Here is a 23,551-nt window from a genome sequence, read left to right on the forward strand (position 1 = left end):
GAGACAGGGTTTCTCTGTATAGCTGTGGCTGTCCTGGAACTCACTTTGTAGACCAGATTGGCCTCGAACTCAGAAATCCACCTGCCTCTGCCTCCCAATTGCTGGGATTAAAGGCGTGCACCACCACTGCCCAGCAGCATTTGAAATGTAAATGAAGAAAATATCTAATTAAAAAAAAAAAGAAAAAGAAAGTGAGTTTGCTCATAGTAGTTAGCTGGCTTGGGTTTTAGTGATATTAGTCCTAGCTGCAAAAGGGAGGCAGGGATGTGAGACAAGGAATGTAAGTGTCACTAGGAGAGTAAAACCCTCAGTTCCTCTCCTGCATTTATGACAGGAACCCTGAAATAATAGTAGTGATAGTTTGTCTTACTTTCCTGCCTCCCCTAAGAAGCACAGTTTTCCTAAGAAAGAATAGTACAGACAGAAGCTTTCTATTTTTTTAATATATTTTTATTAGATATTTTATTTTCTTCATTTACATTTCAAATGCCATCCCATTTTCTAGTTTCCTCTCCAAAAATCCCCCATCCCCTCTCCAACCCAACCACTTCCGCTTCCTGGCCCTGGCATTCTCCTATACTGGGGCATAGAATCTTGGCAAGACCAAGACACACGCTTTCTAAAAGTGAGAGCAGAGCCAGAATCTGCATGTGTCTGCCTCATCACACTCTGACATGATTAGAGAGCAGGGACAGGGTTTGCACATGGTCTGAGCAAGCAGCCGCCATTGGACACAGCCTCCCTAAGAAGAGAGTTTGCTGTACAGAGCACGCAGTGCAGCAGGGGTGGTGTTGTATGGAGTCCTGAGACTGTTCTTTTCACTTAGATACACATCCTTACTTTAAGTGTGGTGAATGGTTATAGCCAGAAACTGTTATCTGTCTGATTCTGTCATCATCGGAATTAGCCACACCCAAGGATTCATGTTGTCAAGTGTGGTGCCAGAGTATTGGAGATATTGGAGTATTCTCAGATCTCATCATACTTGTATTCTCCTAGTAGGGGTAGTTGTATTGTTTGTGAGTATTACATGGTTAGTTAACAGTTAACACATTGACAGCTAATTCTCACCACACTACAAACTCGAATTTGTTTAAATCCTACAGCAACCGCATAGGCGGCAAGAACGGAAGCATGGAGATGAAATGATTTGCCCAAAGTTTTGTAGTTGTTGAGTGGTGGAGCTGGGGTTTGAACACTGTCTCTGAAATAAGTGTTCTTAGCTTAGCTCCCTTAGTGCTTTGTTTCTCCCCCTCCTCGATAACGGAGGATGAGGATGAGGGTGAGGGTGAGGGTGGGAAATACCCCTAAGGTAATAGAGAACAGAAGTTTATATAGAGCTATCTCCAATTCACTGCACTAAAAGCACATGTATACACAGGAAGCATTACGGTATTCTGACTTTACTTCTCTGCACTTTGCCAGTTCAAGCCTTGTGTAATGAGAAGAATTTACTCAGAGGCTCTAGAATATGCCCCTTCTCTAAGATGAACACTGTGGATATTTAGGCATTATATTCCTGCAGTCTCTTTTCCTTCCTTCATTCCCTCCCCTGTGTCTTTATGTGACCAGTTGGTCACAACCTGAAGGACTTGCTGAGTCACTTGGGCATCTGTAAATGTCAGAGAAAGGTGGTAGCTATGCAGAATTGTATACATTTTAGCATAATGTAAATAGTTTTATATTGACCTTTGTATTTGTTACCTTTGTCCCCCCCGTTTTTAAACATTAAGATTGCAGAGGTAACATAAGGGTATCTGTGTATATTTATCTAGTTACTTGCTCAGGATAAGTTTCTAGGAGTAATACTTCTGAATATAGAGCACACCTGTATGTGTATTATCATTAGATAGCAACTGAAAACTCAGTTCATAGAGATCAGAGGTGAATGATGCATTTATATTTTATTTGCTTCAAGTGCTCATATTTTTATGACTTGGTTCTTTTGTCCATTTTCAAGTGGAGTTCTTACTTTGGATGGTTTATATATATTAGGCCATTAATTATAAGTGTTTCCTCACTGTTTCATTTATCTCCAGATATTTATGATATAGAGCTCCCCACTTTAAAAACTACAGTGTTAACTGTTTGTTCACGTGATGATTAACTACAGAGCGGCTGTCTCCCAGCAGCAGTGTTAAGGTGTATTGCCTCAGGGAAGCCATGAGTAAATAATTGAAACAAATTTTATGACCAATACTTATTTTTCCTTAGATTATTTTGGGCAATTAATAGCCTTAAGCTGTAGTTTTAAATTCTACCTTTTCCAGTAACATTAGTGTTATAAGAGTGCTGTAGAAAATTTAGAATAGCCGGGTGTGGTGGCGCATGCCTTTAATCCCAGCACTTGGGAGGCAGAGGCAGTCGAATTTCTGAGTTCAAGGCCAGCCTGGTCTACAGAGGGAGTTCCAGGACAGCCAGGGCTATACAGAGAAACCCTGTCTCGTAAAACCAGAAGAAAACAAAAAGAAAATTTAGATTTAATAATTTAAATATGGATTCCTTAGCCATTTGGAGGTGGTGCACGCCTTTAATCCCAGCACTTGGGAGGCAGAGGTAGGCAGATTTCTGAGTTTGAGGCCAGCTTGGTCTACAGAGCAAGTTATAGGAGGGCCAGGGCTACATAGAGAAACCCTGTATTGAGAACCAAAAAGAAAAAAAACTATGGTTTCTCCAAATTTTTCTCAGCAGTCTGTTTTGATTTTCACATTGCAGGTATGTTCCGCCAGAGCAAGCCAAAGTGGTGGCCTCAGTTCATGCGTCTATTTCAGGGTCTTCTGCCAGCAGCACAAGCAGCACCCCCGAGGTCAAGCCCCTGAAATCCCTGTTGGGAGACTCTGCACCAGCACTGCACCTAAATAAGGGCACACCTAGTCAGGTGAGGGGTTGGTAACTCTAAAGATGTCTGGAAGGTTGAGGGCTAAGAACCTTTAACAGTATGTATGTGTGATTTGTGAAATACATTAAAAGATTGTTAGGTATGTGGTAGGAATGTGTGTTTTTTTTGACTTTGGGTTTGCTGTCACTTTGTAAAGATCCTCTGTGATACCGTAACAGAAAATAGTAGGATTTGCAACATATCTGATTAGGTAGCATCTTATTATCATTGAAATGCAATGGCTTTAGCAGTGTACCTCACCAGTGAACACCAAAGCCATTTGTTGCCTCAATATTTATTTTGTTGTACTTAGGATGTTATGACTGTGTTTCAGTGTGACACTGTTATGTTACACTGTACTTGAATGAAAGACTTTGAAGTTGTAGTGCAGATCAAATCCCAGCCTTCTGACAGCATATTCTAGAGCCTCTGAGTAAATTCTTCTCGTTACACAAGGCTTGAACTGGCAAAGTGCAGAGAAGTAAAGTCAGAATACCGTAATGCTTCCTGTGTATACATGTGCTTTTAGTGCAGTGAATTGGAGATAGCTCTATATAAAACTTAACAAATCTGACTGAAAAACCTTTATCGTTAATGCATACATAAGTCTGTGTTTTAGAGACACCATGAGTAAGTACTGTGCTTACAGTCCCCAGTTGTAGGTCGCTCTCAAGGGCAGCAGCAGGAGAAGAAGCAGTTTGACCTTTTGAGTGATCTTGGCTCAGACATCTTTGCTGCTCCAGCTCCTCAGTCAACAGCTACAGCCAATTTTGCTAACTTTGCACATTTTAACAGTCATGCAGGTATGTCTTTTCCTGATAGCTATTGCCTAGGATATGTGTAAAACACCAAGAAACATTAATCATTTGTTATGCTTAAGTATCAGTAAGTGTAGTCCACTGAGGAGTTTAGATCATCCATGAACATTGTAGCATGTAGACATACAACCATGGTCCTTTTAGGGGAGTATCTTAGATAGCATCCTATGTAGCCCAAGCTGGTTGACCCTGAACTTGCTCTCCTTAGCATCCCACTCGGCCGCCTGAGTGCTGAAATTACTATGTGGAATTTCATAGCCAAGGCATGCATAAAACCAAGGTCCTTTTTTATGTTTGTTTGTTTTTGAGACAGGGTTTCTCTGTGTAGCCCTGGCTGACCTGGAACTCATTCTGTAGACCAGACTGGCCTTGACCTCGGAACTTTATCCCAAGTGCTGGGATTAAAGTGTCACCATGACCTGGCCATACATTAAAATGTACCCTGGTACTTTTTACTTTTTAATCACAAAAGAAATGATGTATAACATGGAATGTGACTTCTTTTTATGAAATAACATAGGAGAATTATATTAAAAAATTTTTATTTTTACACTTTATGGTGTGTGTGTGTGTGTGTGTGTGTGTGTGTGTGTGTGTGTGTATGTACACTCCATGGTGGATGTGTAGAGGTGAGAAGATAACTTGTGGGAATTAGTACTCTTTTTTTTTTTTTTTCCATGTGTGTCCTGAGAATTAAACTCAGGTTTTCAGGCTTAGTGGCAGGTGCCTTTACCTACTGAGCCATGCCACCAGAATGTCCTGAGGCAAGACATTAATATGTATGTAGATACTATGTTCTTATTATGGAAATTGACAAATGACCAAATGCAAATGTGTAATTAACTTAAGTATTAATCTCATGAGCCTAGTACTGTTTTCTTTGTCATTCCACTCATCTGATTTTGAAACAAATTTTAGACATAAATGCTTTGTATCTGTGTACCTCCCTCTAATGTGTGCTTTGTCTGGTCTTGCATATCTGCACAGTTCCCATGGGTCAGCATCAGGTGTCGTCTAATGTAGCTCTCTACTTATTTTTAACACAGGGTCTCACTGAATTTGACGTTAACCAATTGGCTAGCCTAGCTGGCCAGTAAGCTCCAGGAATCTTGCCTCTGGTCCCATCTCTTACTACCCCAGGCACTGGTGATACAGATGCTTTTTTGCATTTGTGGAGGTCCTCATGCTTCCAGACTAGCTACTTTGCTGAGTCAGAGTCATTGCCCCAAACCCTAGAATTTTCATTGTTAAATATCACAGTAAGAGGTAGAATCATTCTAAATAATGGTAATATTTTATTAGTCAGTATTTGAATTTTGATTCCAGTTGAGATTTGTGTTTCTCTATATACTGTGTATTAGGTATAGATATAAACACATATACTCACTCTCACAGTATGTATATATTTGTTGGAATCAGTTTTTTTTTTTTTAATATATCCTTTGCAACTGAAATGTTGGTTAGGTTTCTAGAGGTTGTTCCTTTTCCTTTTCACTGTAATTTGTTAGAGAAAGTAGATTATTTGTTTTACAAATTCTGTAGTGTTCTGAACTTGTTAATTGCCCCCCTGCTAGAACCTTTAAAAGTTCTCTCTTGTATTGCTTATAAGTTAGTAGTTGGTTCTAGAGATTCCTATCAGTTGAAGGTTTGTATGTTTCTTGGCAGGGATGGGGACTGCTAGTCACAGGTTTGTGGGTTTCTGTTAGGGGAATGTGGCCAGGAGACTTATAACTTAGGGCTTAAGAGACAATTAAGTTTTAAAACTTTTAAGATTTATTTCATGCGTGTTTGTGTTTTGGTTGCATGTATGATTGTGTGCCACTTGTGTGTCTGATGCCTATGGATTTCTGAAGAGGGTGGTGGGTATGCACCATGCGCATAATATAGTTGAACCTGTGTCCCGGGCAAGAGAGCTATGTGTCTGTTCCCTTTTGACTTTGTAAAGGAAGGTAGAGCAGTGGGTCTCTGAGTTAAGGCCAGCTTTATCTACATGGCAAGTTCCAGGTCAGCTAAAGCTATGTGTTGAGATCCCAAGGAGGGTTAGAAATTTGCAAGTTTCAGTTGTTGAGGTATATGTCAGGTTTCTTTTTCCTGTGTTAGCTGATCTACGAAAATCTCCCAAATGAGAACATTTCCCCTTCTCCTTTAGGTAGCCTATATAGCAGAGTTCTTCTTTGACCAAACAAGGAAATAAGGTTATCACCTTTTCCCTCCTTTTTAATATTTGTTTTTAGTGTACTAGTACGTTGCCTGCATGTATGTCTGTGTACCATGTGTACAGTACCTGTGGAGGCCCTAAGAGGGTGTTGAACTCTCTAGATAGGAGCTACAGGAAGTTCTGAACCACTGTGTTGGCATTAGGAACTGAATCTGGGTCTTCACAAGAGCAACAAGTGCTCTTAACTACTTGAGCTATCTTTCCAGCTCTATGCATTTATTATGGATTTATGAGAATATTTTGGTTTTACCTCCATTTTCAAAATGCTTTTGAATTATTTTACTATTGTATTTAAAGTTGAGAGAGGCCTAGAATTTTGATCTTAGGTTTTTGTCATAGTTGTAGTTACCTTTTATTGTTTCCTAAATTTTAATGAATTTTAAATGGATTGTAAAAGAATGTAAACATCTTCAGATTTTTTTTGTGTGTGTGTTTGTGTGCATATACATTTTCTCCAGTTTTATGTGCCTCTGGTGTGATATATTTATGAATGTTAGATAAACCAGAAAGCTAGACATGGTAGTACACACCTTGAGAAGCTAAGGCATGAATGAGTTCATGAGGGAGAGATCAACACAGACTACATAATGAGATCCTGTTTCTTAAAACTAAAAACAAAAGCAAAGCAAACAAACAAAAAGAAAAAAGTATTTTGTTAGTGTGATACAAAAGTCTTTGTATCATTATTTTAGGTATTTAAATTACTCTTCAGGTTCACCAAGCTCATTGTGATTTTTAAGTGACATATTGGGCTGGGGAAGTGGCTGAATAAAGTGCTTGCTGTGTAAGCATCATGATGTAGTTGAGTCAGCACACAAGTGAAAGTTGGGGACAGAGGTGTGTATGAAACTCCAGCACTGGGGCAGAGACTGGTGACTGGTGTTGAGTCAGATCCCCCCCCCCCCCCCCGGAAACAGGAAGCACAGGCTTAGTGAGGAGCCCTGCCTCAAAAGAACGAGGAGGAGGAGAGCAGCCAGGGAATACACTTGAGTCAGCTTCTGCCCTCTGTTGATCTATACACAAATAGATACAATTAAAAATTTAAAAATTGGGGCTAGCCTGGTCTATAGAGCAAGTTCCAGGACACAGGACAGGCAAGGCTACACGGCGAAACTCTGTCGAAAAGAGACAGAGCAGAGCAGAGCAGAGCAGAGCAGAGCAGAGCAGAGAGAGAGAGAGAGAGAGAGAGAGAGAGAGAGAGAGAGAGAGAGAGAGAGAGAGAGAATATTTGTGGATTACATCCACAGTTTTGTTTACTAAGAGGAATATATTTAGGGCTCTGAACTAGCTTTCTTTTGTTACTAGAGTCTTTTAGAATAGTGTTGTAACTGTGGCAATTCAAGGGTACTATGAATAGATTATCCCTTTACAAAGACTTTGGGAGATTTCTGGGTATTTAGTATATATTACTAATTGGGCTAATACTGGTAGCATTTAAATGAATTCTTTCTAAAGTGAGTGGTACTGCATTGACATTTTCATAAAGTTCTTAAATTCATTTGCCATGTCTTTTCAGCTGTAGTTGTCATGTTCATTAACACATGTTGTCCTTGCCATTTACAGCTCAGAATTCTGCAAATGCAGACTTTGCAAACTTTGATGCATTTGGACAGTCTAGTGGTTCGAGTAATTTTGGAGGTTTCCCCACAGCAAGTCACTCTTCTTTTCAGCCCCAGACTACAGGTAGAGCCTCTCCAGCCTTGCGCTTAAATGTTTACTTTCAAAAACTAAATTTTCCAAGTGTAGTTTTGAAAAACTAAATTCTCTCATGACCTAATTTATAAAGTAACTCTATCTTACAACGCTCTGGGGAAACCTGAAGTCTGTTTCTCTGAACTCTGTCTGCTGTGCGTCACCTCTTGTCCTCCTTTTCCTGCACACGCTCTCCTGCGAGTCTCCATCCATCCATCTGCCGAGGTTGGAAACACCACACGTTGTTAGTACACGAGACACCCTGAGACTAAGACTCATGCTCTGTCTTAGGCTAAGGGAAGTTAGTTGGTGGCTTCCATAGAAATAAAAATGTTACTTTATGGGACAGCAAATTGTTGAATTTGTTTAGTCAAGTATAAATTATTAATGGCCACTTTAATCAAATGTGGAAGTAGTTCTGTGCAGGAATTGGTTTTCAAACATTGAAAATTCTTCTGTAAAAGTGTACTGTTTTCTGAAATTTGTTGAAACCTTATTTAGCTTTTTGGCTGACTATTTTTCTTTTAACTTTTAACTCTGTATGTGTTGTCTTAAAAGGCTTTTCTTTCAATTTTCTTCTCCACCTTCCTTAACCTTCATCATTTACATAATTTCTGGCTGTCCAGCATTTAGAGTACTTTCATCTAGCTGCAGTTTTGGTGAATTTACTTCAGCCTTTCCTCTCCAGGCTGCCCACAGTAAGTTCTATTGTCCAGTAGGCATCTTTTATTCATTTATATGTTTTTGTGTTATTTCATGTTTTTTAGTTATAGATCATCATCCTTTTTAATGATTCGCCTTCATACATTACCTTTATTCTCCCTTCTCTTATTAAATTCAAGAGCTAAAGCTATATCCAAGTTATCAGTGAAAGTTATTTGGCTTAATAATTTCAAATGAAAATTTTCATAAAAATCTTAGAAATTTAGTATTAGTTTATTTGCTAGCTACTCATACCAGATCACTGTCTTTTAACATACATATCTATTTATGTTGGTTTTAGTTGAATTTTCTTTGAAAATTAATTTTGAAAATGGAGGCTTAATGTGCTGACCAGGTTGATGTTGAACTGGCAATCTTCCTGCCTCAGACTTCTGAATAAGTCAGATTATAGGCATGTGTCACCATGCCCAAGGTTTTTAGTTTTCATTGAAACACCCAGAGTTTAATTCTTGAAAAAAATTCATCAGTTTATATTTTTTTAGACTGTCAAAGAATTGATTGATGGAAGGTATTTTAATGATCTGTTCTGCCTTAAAAAAAAAAAATCTTTGAACTTTGCTTTCACCTTAGCATATATGATATGATTTTGACAGTTTAGGAAAAAAGAACTAGTACCTATGTAGGATTCAAAGCACGGAGTGGAGTGCATGGCCTGTAGTCTTTGGTGAGGACATCAGAAGTCTTGGGTGGAGAACATATTTTACAGATTTAGTAGGCCATGTGCCTACTACAGCTAGGTGAATTGTGCTTTATGAAGGCAACAGTCACTGTCAGGTACTTTAATTTTGAACTTGGAACTACATGGTGGGACTTAGTTTTACTGTGAACATCAATCAGATTTATTGAATGCACATTGAATTGCTGCAGAGTTAAGTAATGGCTCTTCAAGTGAAAAAAGGCAAGAACTGAAACAATTTTATCATCAGTGTATCTTATACATGGCTCAGAGTCTGTGGAGGAATTCTGATGACGTTGTAGACCTCTCCACCCATATGTTCTATTGTTTATCCCAGGGTAGATATTGTCTTACTTATTGTCAGGGCCTTAGAGGGTCAAGTTTCATATTTTATAAAAGAAATGTGTAGATGGTTGTCATTTAACAGTCACCAATTTTTAGGAATATACATGATTATGAGTATATATATATATATATATATACATACATACACATACATATGCATATATGTGTATATACATATATATGTATGTATGCATATATGTGTATATATGTGTGTGTATGTGTATATTACATATACACATACACACACAGCTACCTCAGGCAGAAATGATCAAATAAATCTACCAGTGAATATTGAGAAAAGTATAGAAGTTTCATGTTTTGTTTATTCTGTTACAGGTGGAAGTGCTGGATCAGTAAATGCTAATTTTGCTCATTTTGATAACTTCCCCAAATCCTCCAGTGCTGATTTTGGAACCTTCAGTACATCCCAGAGTCATCAGACAGCATCAACTGTTAGTAAAGTTTCAACAAACAAAGCTGGTTTACAGACAGCAGACAAATATGCGGCACTTGCTAATTTAGACAATATCTTCAGTGCTGGGCAAGGTATCAATGTGTAAACAAAACGGATACTAATTTGTCTAAATTACATACGTTGAAATCTGAGAAGATAATGCTTTTCTAACTTGTATAGAAAGTATGTGTTCATTGAATGTTTTAAGTAAAAGGTTCTTGGAATATCAACTATAAAACTGAAGACCTAGAAATTAATTTGTAAACAATTTTGAAAGAAAAGTAGTTGAAAATAATTGTATTTTTGTCTTCAAAAACATGCTCTACTATTCAGTGGCTATTTTTCTAATATATTTTGTAGTAAGTTTTGGCCTCTAGTATTCCCCTGTAAAAGTGTATATAATGGAGAACAGTGGGAATATGTTCTACCCTCGATTGTCACCCTTATCTTTGGCATTGTTTTTCTCATCTCCAAACTGGGAGGGAGCATAGAATTGAAATATTGGCTTTAGATTTTGTTACTGTATGTGAGGCATGTAGAACAGTGCCTAGCACAGGAAGGACCTTAAATATTACCTATTATAATTATCTCTCACTTTTTCATGGAAAACCCTGGGAGATGGGTAATATTAATAGATGGTGCATGTTAGGTCCACCATCCAGGCTTCTGTGTTGGTTTGAATAAAACCATCCATCTTAGAGTTCTTTGAATCCTGTCCATTTAAAATTTAGGTCCAGTCAGTTTTGGGTTTACCTGTGGTTCATGGCAAATATGATTGATAAACTGACAATATGATATTAAAGATTTGGTGTAACTTTTTTGTTTGTTTGCCTCTAGGAGGTGATCAAGGGAGTGGTTTTGGGACCACGGGTAAAGCTCCTGTTGGTTCTGTGGTTTCAGTTCCCAGTCATTCAAGTGCATCTTCAGACAAGTATGCAGCCCTGGCAGAGTTAGACAGCGTGTTCAGTTCTGCAGCCACCTCCAGTAATGCGTACACGCCCACCAGTAATGCTAGCAGGTACCCCTCCCTCCATGCCTTAGCACTCCTGTCTGTTACTTTCTGATTTCTTCCACATCTGAGTCATGTAGTTAAAATATATGACTGTTGTGGGGTTGTAATTTAAAAATAATTGAGTAGTTTTTAAGTCTGAGGAAATTGAGTGTAATTTGCTATTTAAAATATAATTTTTGTATCTACCACAATTCTTTTATCAAATCTTAGAAATCTTACCCCTTTTCCCTCTTGGATGCTAAATGTACTTCAAGCAACATACATCTTTAGATGGAGAGTTACATTTGGATTGTGTAACCTAGCAGAGAGTTTGCTTAGCAGTCAGATTGCATATGGCAGGGCACCCAATGCCACTGTCCATTCTTCACCTTGTTCTTGTCTGTGTGTTTAAAACATTGCCTTGTGTTAACTAAGGCTGGTTGTGATCTCATGGTCCTAGGTCTGTCTCCACAGTGCTTTCAGGCATGCAATACCAAGCCTTGAGGAGCAGTAGACTTTCAACAAGCTTTTTAAATTTACCAAGAGTATACAGTATTCTAGTTATTTCTTCTGTTCCATTTCTGTAGGTTATAACTGCTGTATTACTGTTATTTATTTCTCTTTGACACCTTTTCTAGAGAGAAATTCTAACTACTTGAGATGGTACAAATTGAAGCCAAATAAGAAAAATATTTGTTATATTTTAATAATATATCTTAATAATAGTAACAAGGTGGCCTTAAGGCCTAGAAACATAGATACACTCCATGTGATAAATAGATTATTGATATTGCATTGTGATATATTAGAGGTTTACAAGTGTGATCTGTGGAATGTTTGAGTTACCTAAGCCTCTTTTTCAGAGTCTGTGTCTCTTTCATAATAATTCTGAGAAGCTAATTTGGTTTTTCAGTGATTGACATTTGTATTTGTGGTACACAAAATAAAATAAGGCAGGAACACCTTGATGAAATCTTGAGCAGAAATTAAGGTAGTGTCATCAGATTGTATCACAGTATATACATTGTGTTTCTTCATGAACACTGTTTTATTTCTAGTTTTTAAAAAAATGTGGTCTTCTTTTGTGGCCTGGACTCTAGTGTCTTAGTTAGGATTTCCGTTGCTGTGAAGAGACACTATGGCCAAGGCATAAAGGGAAATATTGAATTGTAGTTGGCTTAGAGTTTCAGAGGTTTAGTTCATTATCATCATGGCAGTATCCAGGCAGACATGGTCCTGGATAAAGAGCTGAGAGTCAGGTTCTACAGAAGAGCCTATGCGCCACACTGAGTGTAGCATGAGCATAGACCTCAGGGCTGTCTCCACAGTGACACACTTCCTCCAACAAGGCAGCTCTCCTAATAGTGCCTCCCTAGGGGCCTATGGGGGCCATTCCTATTCAAATCACCAAACCTAGTGTTTGAATCTCACTCAGATTTTACTCGTGCTCTCAAGTTGCGCATGCCACCATTTCCCTCTTTACCTTACAATCATGTTGATGAGGTTTTCTAACTAATATTCTTGGTAAAAATTACAACCGTTTTCAACTTTATTAAATATTTTCCATTAAATGTATTTTCTGCATGTTAATGTGATGTGTGTGTCAAGTAGTTTGAGTGCATTGTTAAACAGATGGTCTGATTGAAAGAAATTTATGGTTGTTGAGTTTTAAGACAGACCAGCTGCTCATTTTATGGTGTTCATCCTACATGTCAAACAGACGCTAATATATACATAATATATACATTATTATGTGACTTAGTAGAAATATAAAATAAAAGTTCTTTTTGCTTAGAAATACAGTTATTAAAAATGTTTATGCTGTCAGATAATGAAATTCAATCTTAGATACATATTTTTAAATGGTATTTCTATATACTACTGATTACTGAAGATATCATCTAAAAACACTTGATTACTGGAATTTCAATAATTTTTCAGAATGTAAACGTATCTGGATTATCTGTGGTGAGAACTGCAGTGATGTGTAGCCTGGTTGGTTTTTATGTGCTTGTATGTGTTGTGAGCACTGTGTAGGGAGACAGCTTTGTCTCTAGGAAATACTGACTTGATGTTCTCTCCAGCAGTGTCTTTGGAACAGTGCCTGTGGGTGCCTCTGCTCAGACACAACCTGCTTCAAGTGGTCCTGCTCCGTTTGGGGGTATGTGCTTTTTATACAGAACCTGAATATTGCCATATGACATTCTTTTTAGGGGTGCTGGAAGACAGTAAGAGAGCAATGTTTTGTTATCAAAAGGTTCACATTTCTGTCTTCAAAAATATAGTGAAGAAATTTTTTAAAAATCTTGAATATTAAATATTAGGATTTATAGCATATTTTATACTTCTTTAAAAGCTACGCCTTCTACGAATCCATTTGTTGCTGCTACTGGTCCTTCTGCGGCATCGTCTACAAACCCATTTCAGACCAATGCCAGAGGAGCAACAGGTAAGAAGAAAAGACAGAGTGAGGCGTTAGAATCTCTGGGGAAAGGAGCTTATTGTAAAGACTTAAACATGAGACCTCCTTCTTAGCCAACAATAGTGTAAGAGAAAGGGTAGGAGACTTTATTCAGATATGTCATCTGAGCAGCTGGGGGTGCTGCTGTCTGTGTGCCTCTCATCCCAGGGCTTGAAAGACTGAGGCAGGAGGATAAAGAATGTGAGGCCAGCCTCAGTCACATAGAAAGACCTTGTCTAAAATATAAAAAAGACAAATGCTACCGATAATGTATAAAATTTAGGAATTAACATACTGGAGCTGAGAAATTGTGTTTCAACCCTCTTGACAGAAACGTTGGTTTCCAGGTAGGAAAGCTCAAATACGGGTAGAAGAATGTGATTGACAAGGGTACTTTGGTTTGCTTGCTGCCAGAGTGACTGTTAGTCATTCCATATTAACAAAATATTACCTCAAAGCCCCATGAGATTATATTGGATGAACAAACTGTGTTATATTTCTTTATTATTTTGTTATTTGTAATAATACTTTATTATAATATATAAATGCAATTATATAAAATTCTAATTAAATATCTCTAGTGCCTCTTTTTTAGGGTTCCTATTTTTGTGTTTTTTTTTTTTTTTTTTTTTTTTTTTTTTTTTTTTTTTTAATAAGAGCTGAGGATCAAACCCTGGGTCCTCCTGCATCCTGGGCATGCATTGTACCAACTAAACTATATATATATCCCCACTTATTCTGGAGTTCAGTACTTGAATATTTTATTTCTCAGTACCTTTTTTTCATTACTTCTGTTCCCCCCCCCCCCCACACACACCTTTTCTATACTTGTTACATATGCAAGCCAGTCACATTATTTATTCTCATTGAATTTCTTCCATTTCTCTCTTACTGTCATTGCCTGGCATGGCATGGCAGCAGTTACAGGCGGTATTGCCAACTGTCCAGTCAGTCTAGACTTTGTAAGCTTTTTTCTGTGATTCAGAGTAATGGACCAAGAGCTTCAACTCTAATTGAAGCAAGTGTAGGTGTGAAGTTTTTTTTTTTTTGGTTTTTCAAAACAGGGGTTTTCTGTATAGCCCTGGTTGTCCTGGAACTCACTTTGTAGACCAGGCTGGCCTCGAACTCAGAAATTTGCCTGCCTCTGCCTCCCAAGTGCTGGGATTAAAGGTGTGCGCCGCCGCTGCCACCACCACCACCACCTTGACCCAGGTGTGAAGTTTTAAGAGTATATTGTCATAGGCTGGGCTGTGGTGGCATATGCCTTAAGTTCCTATCACTCATGAGGCAGTGGCAGGAGTGTCTCTGTAAGTTTGAGGCCAGCCTGGTCTACAGAGTTGAGTTCCAGAAAAGCCATGGCTACTCAGAGAAATCTATGCCTAAAATCCCCACCTTCCCAAAGAGTATATTATTATAAAATACCTAAATCATTAAGAATTAGTAGTTAAGACAACTGTCTTTATTATTGGCAAGACTAAGGATTATGATAGTAGAGCTTCCATGGTGCTATTTTGTCTTTAAACACAACCATGAGGGATAGACAGAGGAGGATCAGGAATTGGAAGGCAGTCTAGACTACTACAGGGAGAATCTATTTAAACAGAGAAACAAGAATTAAACACTGTTGTATCACAAGTCTGAATAATAAGAATTATTTTCTATTTATACAAATATTTTAGTCATAATTTAAGTATTTGAAATTCCTATCGGATTTAATTAAAAAATGATTTGTTTAGGGACTGGTAAGGTAGCTAGGTATATAAGAGTGCTTCTTGCTAATCCGTCATGAAATGGAACTCAGATAATAGAAAAAGAGAACCATTTGTCCTAATGTGTGCTTACTGCATTAAAGTTACCACAGCACATTGTTCAGTTTATAGAGATAACCAAAAGAAGAGAAACTCAAATTACACCTTGCCTGACAGTAGACTTAGCTCTAGTTAAATCTGTGCTTCTCTCTCTGGTGTGAGCAGTGCTCCCTGGGCAGCCAGGCTGTTTGACGTCAGAAGCTTTAAGTCACTCTGTGTGTTTGTGTTGTACTGTGTACATCAGAGTTAGGGGATCCCTCACTACCTCTTTACTTTTTTCTGGTTTTAAATAAGAAACTTTTTGTTTGCTTGTTTTTTAAAGATCTATTTGTTTTATATAAGTATTCAGACACCAGAAGAGGGCAATCAGATCCCATTGCAGATGGTCGTGAGCCACCATGTGGTTGCTGGGAATTGAACTCAGGACCTCTGGAGGACCAGTCAGTGCTCTTAACCACAGAGTCATCTCTTCTGCCCAATATGAAAGTATTTTAGGAGCTAAGATTCCACATAGACTATAATACTATATGTAAAATCCATAGCTTATCTAAGCAATGTTTAATTATAAAGTTTATCAGAAAGAAAATATTCTCTCTACAAATTTTTATTTCAAAGTAATTTTTTGTTTGTTTTGAGAATAAATTTCTTTGTGGAACCCTGACTGTCCTGGAACTTGGTATATAGCCTTGAACTCTCAGAAATCTGTATACCTCTGCCTTCTGAATACTAGTAATAAAGGCACGTGCTACAATGGCTGTCTATTTTAAAGTAATTTTTGCATTATAAGGTGTTTTGACTATATCACACTGAATTCTTTCTTAGGTTATTATTGAATTGATTAAGCTGAAACAAATGTTGAAACTGCGGTACTGCGCAGCTTTGACAATGCACAGTCCTCAAGAGCACCTAGTCTTTTGCAGCACTTGGATTGCTTGAGAGCTCTTTCTTCTTAAAAATGTTAACCCTGTAAAAAACTCCTTCAGATAGCTTTGGAAGAATGGTGTAACAGTTTTGTGCTCTTGAAGATTGAAAAATAAATATCAACCTAGGATGTAAACTCTGTTAAAGTACAGTAGTGGTTAATACTGGTTAGCTCTCACTGTTCACTGAGAAGTTTTAAAAATAGTTTTATTATAGAGAAAATGGGGTGCGGGTGGGAGATGATAAATGGCCTGTAGCACTTGTGTGGAGATCAGAAAACCGCTTTTGGGATTAGTTCTTCTATTGCAGGATCTAGGGACCGAAGCCAGGCTTCAGGCTTATGCAGCAAACACCTTCACCTGCTGATCTATATTGCCAACTTTAAGAGGTTTTTAAATCATTAGTCAATAGAAAGAGTTCGGTGCTTTAGTAAGGGTATAGGGGGGGACACTGAGATAGCACAGTTTAACAGGCATTGCTGATGCAAGAGTAGTCGGAGGAAGCCTTTGGATTTCTAAGAAGAGAGCAAAATACATTGACTAAACTTTATTACAGAACCCTTCCTTGTCAACTATTTTTTTTCTCTTAAACTTTTAAAAGTAAGTGTGTGTGTGTGTGTGTGTGAGAGAGAGAGAGAGAGAGAGAGAGAGAGAGAGAGAGAGAGAGAGAGAGAGAGAAATGCTTGTATAGGGATCTTCATAAAGTGAGTGGACAGTACAGTACTGGCTATCATCCTCAAGAATGCCATCTACTTCTTTTTTGAGACAGTCTCTTATTGGCCTGAGCTCACCAGCTAGACTACACTTGCTGACCTATAAGCCATAGGGATTCTTGTGTCTCTGCTTACCCAGTGTGGAATTAACAAGGCATTTTGCTGAATGTACAGCGTAGTATAAAATCTGTTTAAATTGGCAAGAAAAATATTTCTTGCTTCCGTATATAGTACATTAACTTATTGTTACACTTAATTTTTATAGCAGTGTTGTGCAAATACATAGATCCTATTATCTCTGTACATCTCTCTCTGTTTTTCTCTTTGCAATGAGGAAACTGAAAGATGTAGAAAGTACCAGAACTAAGACTCAGACGTCTCTCTTCCATCAGTGTGTGCCTCATTCAGATTTGTGCTAATTTAAAAAAGGATTATAGTGTAAAATGCATAGAAATAACCCTAATTCAAACAAAACACCACTTTTAGAATTTAGTAAGCCATGTTTTTTCCATTAGTTAAATACATGCATGTAATTCTGCCCTCTGGTACCCCAGGTGATCTGTGCTTAGGATGCACTTTTCCATTCTGTTGTCTATGATGCTTTAAGTAGACTAAAGCATATGTATGATTAATGATTTTTCTCCTCATAATGCTTAGCTCACTTATCTTTAGATATTTCTAGTTATATCTTGATTTTTTTAAAAAAAATATTTATTGTTATGTGTATGAGTACACTGTAGCTGTCTTCAGACATACCAGGAAAGGGTATCAGATCCCAGTAGAGATGGTTGTGAGCCACCATGTGCATGTTTGGAATTAAACTCAGGACCTCCAGCAGTTGGTGCTCTTAAGCACTAAGCCATCTCTATTCAGGAACTCTGTTTAAGATTTGGAGTTTCAGGTGATAAAGAAACATTTTTGGATTTGTCTCATGATGCTGTGTGTGTGTGTGTGTGTGGTCTGAGAGAGGTGGGGGGGAGGTGAGGGGTTGCCCTGAATTTTACTTTGTAGATGAGGCTGGCCTTGAACTACTGATCTTTCTGCTGTTGTCATGATTTCGTATGTATGCCCATATCTGGTTCTTCCTGTACCGTTTTTAGGGTTATGGTTGTATCTTCAAATGCTAAAGAAAGCTAAGATTATTTTTGTTTTGAGACAGTGTCACTCTGCAGGCTTGGTTGGTCTGCAATTTGCTGTATAGATAAGGCTGACCTCATTCACAGATAATCTTCCTCTCCATGCTGGAATTAAAAGGATGGGCTGCTGTGACCAACTACGAAGGATTTTTAAAGAATGGATTTCATTAGTGTTTTTTCATTTGGCATTTATTTTTCTAAACTGTTAAAAGTGGCACATTCCAATGTCATGAATGTAATTGAAACATGAAGTCTCATGTTGGGGTGTATTTCTATTGTATAGTCCTGACACCTATGGGCAACCGTGTGTTCTAACTCTAGAAAGCTTTAATGAAACCAGTTAACTTTTACTTTACCAGTAGCTGTGTATAACTTAATTGACCTTGGTCTCTTTATGGCTTCCCATAAGGCCTTTCTGGAGCAATGCATTCTCAAGTGTTTCCTCACGCTCATTTTGGTAGGTGGCCACAACTAGATTTGTGTGGCAATATGTCTAGCTGCTTGTGGAAGCTTCTGCTAGTCTTTTGGATCCTTGCATGTGGAATTAAGTTACTTCCATGTTTTAATATGGAGTGGGCATGGATGTGTGGCATTAAGGTCACATTGTATTTAAAGTAACATGAGTATCTATGGAATGATTTATGCTTTAATATTGAAAAGCATTGCTTACCTCCATGGTCACAGTAGAATGTTAATAGCTGTTTTGATCATTTTTCTTATGTTTAAATTCATAGTACCTTTAAGTGATATCTTTCTGATGTACCAAATCATTTTCCTGCTTTATCTCATCTGGAGTTTGGTTTTGCCTAACTGTCCAAGCTTTGCATTGAGTGCTTTAAACAGTGACTTGTCAGTTGCATTAGTGCATTTTGTCTGCAGTGAAACCCTCCTGTCTCCCTTGCAATGTGCTCAGACTTTTTTTCATTCACTTGCTTCCCAATAGCCTGGTCTTTCTTTTCTTTTCTTCTCTCCCCACCATAGTAAAAAGCTAAAAAAACAAAAAAACCTATAGTCTAATTAGATTCCTTAAACAAATTTGCATTGTCACAAACATTAGAATTACTGTGGATAATGTATGTAACACTTTTCAGTTTGTTTGTTTTTAGATAAAACATTCTTTGCCTTGAATCAGCCATCAGTTTGGTAAAATATTTGAAATTGGGAAACAAATTGATGGGCTTTTCAGTTTTTCCCCATATCCTTATTTTACTACGTCCCTTCCTAGAACAAACATATCATTGGAAGATGCTATTTTAGGTATTTCCTACCAATAGCTGATACAGCATTCTGCTATTGCATGTCTGTAAGATGAAAATTTGTTCATATATGTGGTTGTTTATGTAAGTGGGGGATGACATAGGCATATCACATAAACATTGGTGATTTCCATGTAGATTACCAGTTAGGGCACTGCCCGTCAAACACAGTAAGCCAAAGAAGATCTACTAACATTGAACACGAGACTCATGATAGTCTTCATCTCTTCTAAAAATGGTCTTTGCACTTATTTCCCAATCTTTGTGCATTTACACCAACATCTGTAGCTCACACTGTCCTCCACTCTCTTGCAGTTGTGAAATGGGGGTGTAGAAGTATGAGTTTATATGTGTATATGTGTCGTGTGTATAAATATATATGTTTCTATATATTGTGTGTATATACATATATAAGATATGTATATACACATATAATTAGTTAATAGGAACTTAATATATTCTTATACTTGTATTGGTACTTTAAGTAGAATTTTTCTTTCTTTGTCTTTGGCTGTAGTTATACAAGTATAGTTTTGAATGTCCTGCCTTTCACTCTAGTTGTCCTATAAATTATGTAATTTTTAGTGAGCTCTTTGAAGAGGTCTTAAATTTTTTTCTATAGAAAAATGAATCTTACACAATAGCAGGTACTTAGTAGTTAAAGTTTGCTTTTTTTTTTAACTGAATATAGGAAAAGAGCCTAAAATCCAGGATGTATATAATGCTGTACACATGACAGTATGACTGGCTTCTGAAACCAGGCTGTTGTTTGACTTTATGTAATTGCTTATGGACGTTTTCTTAGGATTTCAAATGACAGCTTTAGTAGTTTTTCTCTCTGGTCATTGCATTTCAGAAGAAAACTTCTAGGTTACCATACACAGTGTTTAACTGTACTGACTTTGTCAGGATTTGTTGGTTTCAAATGCCCTTAATACGTCTTAGTGTTTTCAAGGTAAGTCCTTGTATGCCACATTGAGGACTGTTTGCAGTATCTCTGACCTACCCTTTCTTCTTCTATCAGCGGCAACCTTTGGCACCGCATCTATGAGTATGCCAGCAGGATTTGGCACTCCTGCCCAGTATAGTCTCCCTACCAGCTTTAGTGGCAGTTTCCAGCAGCCTGCCTTCCCAGCCCAAGCAGCTTTCCCTCAGCAGACAGCCTTTTCTCAACAGCCCAATGGTAAGTAAGCATGAACATTTGGCCAGCTGCACGATTTCAGTACTTTTACAAAGACTGTCTTAAGATGGCAGTCGTTTTATTTGCTCAGTGTTGACCACCTCCACTAGAAGAGCCTCGGGCGGTGTGGCTTTAAGGAGATTGTGGTTTTATAAATTCCCTTGATGTTAGGAGACATCAGTGACTGTAAAACTCTTCTCAGAATCACCCATGTCTTTTGTCTTACAAGTCCATCTTGTGTGTTCTCATGTTTCTTGACTTGAACTGCAGATTGTGTAGTCCTGTAGACTTAAGAGTATGAGGTTTATTTTCTTTTTTCATGGCAAATGGTTGCTGGTATGCTTTTAGGGTGGGCATGTGTATTTTGGCTAATACTCTAAATAGGTGACAGTGCTGCGCTTTATTTATAACAGGCTAAAAGATTCCCTCAGCCTTTCTTTTTACCTATTTTTTTACTTGCTTAGCTTTGAAATCCATACACTTCAGAAATGTAGATGGATCTCATGCATTCAGTAGTTAGAAAGTACAGTGCAGAGTCGTCATAAATGATGACGTTTCATAAGAAATACTGTGGTATTGTGTAGAATCCATTTATTGTCCCAAATAGTCACATAGTCATCAGTTAAATCCTTGAAGGTAGAGTTAGATTATTTCAGAACTCTGAGGCTCTTACATACATGCCATAGGAAGTTTGTCTCTGGTACCTAAAAAGACAAAAGACATGAGACCTAGTGTGTTAATTTTGTTTTTTTTTCCCATCTGTTGAGAATTTTTATGAAACTTCTAATACTGAGATAGGCTCTTGGTGGCAGTGTAATTTATAACTGGTTGTTGTTCTCTCTCTCTCTCTCTCTCTCTCTCTCTCTCTCTCTCTCTTGCTCTTAAAAAAAAAAAACAACACAAGGTGCAGGTTTCGCCACATTTGGACAAACAAAACCAGTGGTAACCCCTTTTGGTCAAGTAGCAGCTGCTGGAGTGTCTAGTAATCCTTTTATGGTAAGTGAAGTTTAGAACCTTAGAGAAATGAGTTGTGTCTTATTTTTAAACTAGGGAAACCAGAGTGTGGCTGTAATGTGACTGTGTCTGCACAACCAACCTCCTGTTCTGTTCTGTGATGCTATAGCGTATGTAGGCCCTTACAAGACCTTTTAGACATTGTTGCAAATCAGAGTGCTAATACCAGATTCGCTGTGTTATCATGAAATGCATGCACACTTGTCAAATTATGCTTGAGGAGAAACTGTTAGGTTTAGGGAAGAGGAGTCCTAAGAATGAAATTTTTTTATTTGAACTTACAAGTTCTTCTTTAAGTGCTAGGTTCCCCTCTAGGCAGTATTCAAGCCGTGCATGTATGTGAAAGGCATATATAGTCTATAACAAGTAGTAAGTAGATTTGTAGTTTGTTGACAGCAATGGTAAATAAAAGGTTGACGTTAGAATTAAGTACAATTCAGTGCTCTCACCTCATACAGACCTCATTTCTATTTGTTTATTTTGTCCTTGTGTTTCTTTCCGACAGACTGGTGCACCAACAGGACAGTTTCCAACAGGAAGCTCATCAACCAACCCTTTCTTATAGCCTTATTTAGACACTGTCCCGGAACGGACTTTTATGTGATCATATTACATCTCTTCGCCTCTTGCACTGTTGTCTTGTTTCACTGATCTTAGCTTTAAACATGAAAGAAGTCTTTAAAATGCCTGCATTGTGTATTAAACACCAGGTAATATGTGCAAAACAGAGGGCTCAGCAACAACTTTTCACTTGTGAATTGGCAGGAAAAGGTAGCGGCATCATGTAAGTTAAAAATTGGCTAATGTGAAGTTATTGCAGATCCCACATTCATTATGCTGCAGTACTGTACATAGTTTTCTTAGAAATTAGCTATTTGTGCATATCAGTATTTGTAACTTTAACACATGTTATGTGAGAAATGTTACTGGGGAAATAGATCGGCCACTTTTAAGGTGCTGTCATATAGCTTGGAATGAATGATTAAAATCATCTGAAGCATTGCTTCTGGAAAATTCAAATTGGAAGGTTTTATTCATTTTTGAATTTTTCCTTCTCAAGAGCTCTTCTATTCATACACGGCTAAGTTCTTTAAAGATGTGGAGGACACCTGTCTGCGGAATAAAGCTGATCATGTTTTGCTACAGTTTGCAGGTGAACAAAATAAATCTTAGAAAATATGCTATTGTTTTTGTGTTCTTGCTGCAATGCCTTTACCAAAGTGGCCTTAAATAATGAGTAGTGAGTTGAGAACATCTTGAACTCTTAAAGACTTCTAGTGACTAACTTTTTTAAAAAGGCCATGTAGAAAATTTATTAAAACTACTAGGACTGCTATATTCAGGAATGTGACAGTGGAAAAGCATTTAAATGTAGCTTGTCAGATTCACCATGCTACTTCTAATTTCTCTGCAACTTCTTAATTTTGTGAAATTTGTAAATATGGAGAATTTGCATGTATGTGTATTTACAAATATTTTTTAAAGATCTTGAATTCTCAGACTGGAAAAGGCCTACTTTAACTATTTTTCCCTCTGTTTTCATTGTCTTTGAATGTATTGGAAGCAGACATGCATTGACTGTGACATGGTTGCACCTGAGGTTCCCCCCTCACTTTCTGGACAGACTGATACTATCTATCAAACATTTGTTTTTGTTGGTTTGGGGATAAAGAAAAAGGAACCCAATGTTACCTTAAAGTGATGAAATACTTGTGTAAAAAGGTAGCAGTACTAATTTTAGTTTATCTTTTTGTTAATATTCAAATGAACTGTTTAAATATTTATATGTAGTAAAGCCTCGTTCATCCCAGGATAATCTGGCCCTTTCATCAAAACCAAATACAACTAAGAATTGAAATGATTAAAAAGAAATCTTTGAACAATACCCCTAAGTTATGAATTTTGTATGTAGAGTATATGCATTTTTTGAATGTGTTTAATAGTTTGGTAACTTGATTTATTGGTCCATAGCATATTAGTGTTGACGAAAGGAAGGGTCCAGAACAAGGATGGAAAGCATGTACTGCCAAAGGCCCCGTAGGGACAGCCAGCCCAGTTGAGAAGTAGTAACTCTGTGCCATCAAAAAAGCGGAAATTGCATACACAGTATGCAATGCCTGTTAGAAAGTAACTTAAAAAGTTTTTTAAAGCATTGGTTTTAAGCGATATAAGCATCACTTTTCTCACACGTTGTGTTTATAGTGGATGCATTTTTGCAGTGATGGCTATGTATTCTCATACTCTAGAGCCTCGGTGTTTACTTGAAGC

General features: G+C 37.6%; 1 protein-coding gene across 14 annotated transcripts in view; it reads left to right on the forward strand.

The window, feature by feature from the left end:
* The window catches only part of Agfg1 (ArfGAP with FG repeats 1), a 62,509-nt gene extending 39,341 nt beyond the window's left edge, over nucleotides 1-23,168 (forward strand). The window contains exons 4-15 of one of the 14 annotated variants that reach the window (XM_029476142.1): nucleotides 2,716-2,878; nucleotides 3,528-3,681; nucleotides 7,478-7,597; nucleotides 8,233-8,304; nucleotides 9,687-9,896; nucleotides 10,642-10,822; nucleotides 12,880-12,956; nucleotides 13,152-13,244; nucleotides 18,243-18,290; nucleotides 20,114-20,272; nucleotides 21,174-21,265; nucleotides 21,789-23,168. In XM_029476142.1, coding sequence (XP_029332002.1) covers nucleotides 2,716-2,878; nucleotides 3,528-3,681; nucleotides 7,478-7,597; nucleotides 8,233-8,304; nucleotides 9,687-9,896; nucleotides 10,642-10,822; nucleotides 12,880-12,956; nucleotides 13,152-13,244; nucleotides 18,243-18,290; nucleotides 20,114-20,272; nucleotides 21,174-21,265; nucleotides 21,789-21,848 — 1,429 coding nt within the window. In that variant the 3' untranslated portion in view covers nucleotides 21,849-23,168. The remainder of the gene's footprint in view (nucleotides 1-2,715; nucleotides 2,879-3,527; nucleotides 3,682-7,477; nucleotides 7,598-8,232; nucleotides 8,305-9,686; nucleotides 9,897-10,641; nucleotides 10,823-12,879; nucleotides 12,957-13,151; nucleotides 13,245-18,242; nucleotides 18,291-20,113; nucleotides 20,273-21,173; nucleotides 21,266-21,788) is intronic. The other 13 variants (XM_029476148.1, XM_029476144.1, XM_029476158.1 and 10 more) reach the window with 13 other exon arrangements.
* The last annotated feature ends 383 nt before the right edge of the window (nucleotides 23,169-23,551 follow it).

This window comes from Mus caroli, chromosome 1 (assembly GCF_900094665.2).
Source record: "Mus caroli chromosome 1, CAROLI_EIJ_v1.1, whole genome shotgun sequence".
Lineage (NCBI taxonomy): Eukaryota > Metazoa > Chordata > Mammalia > Rodentia > Muridae > Mus > Mus caroli.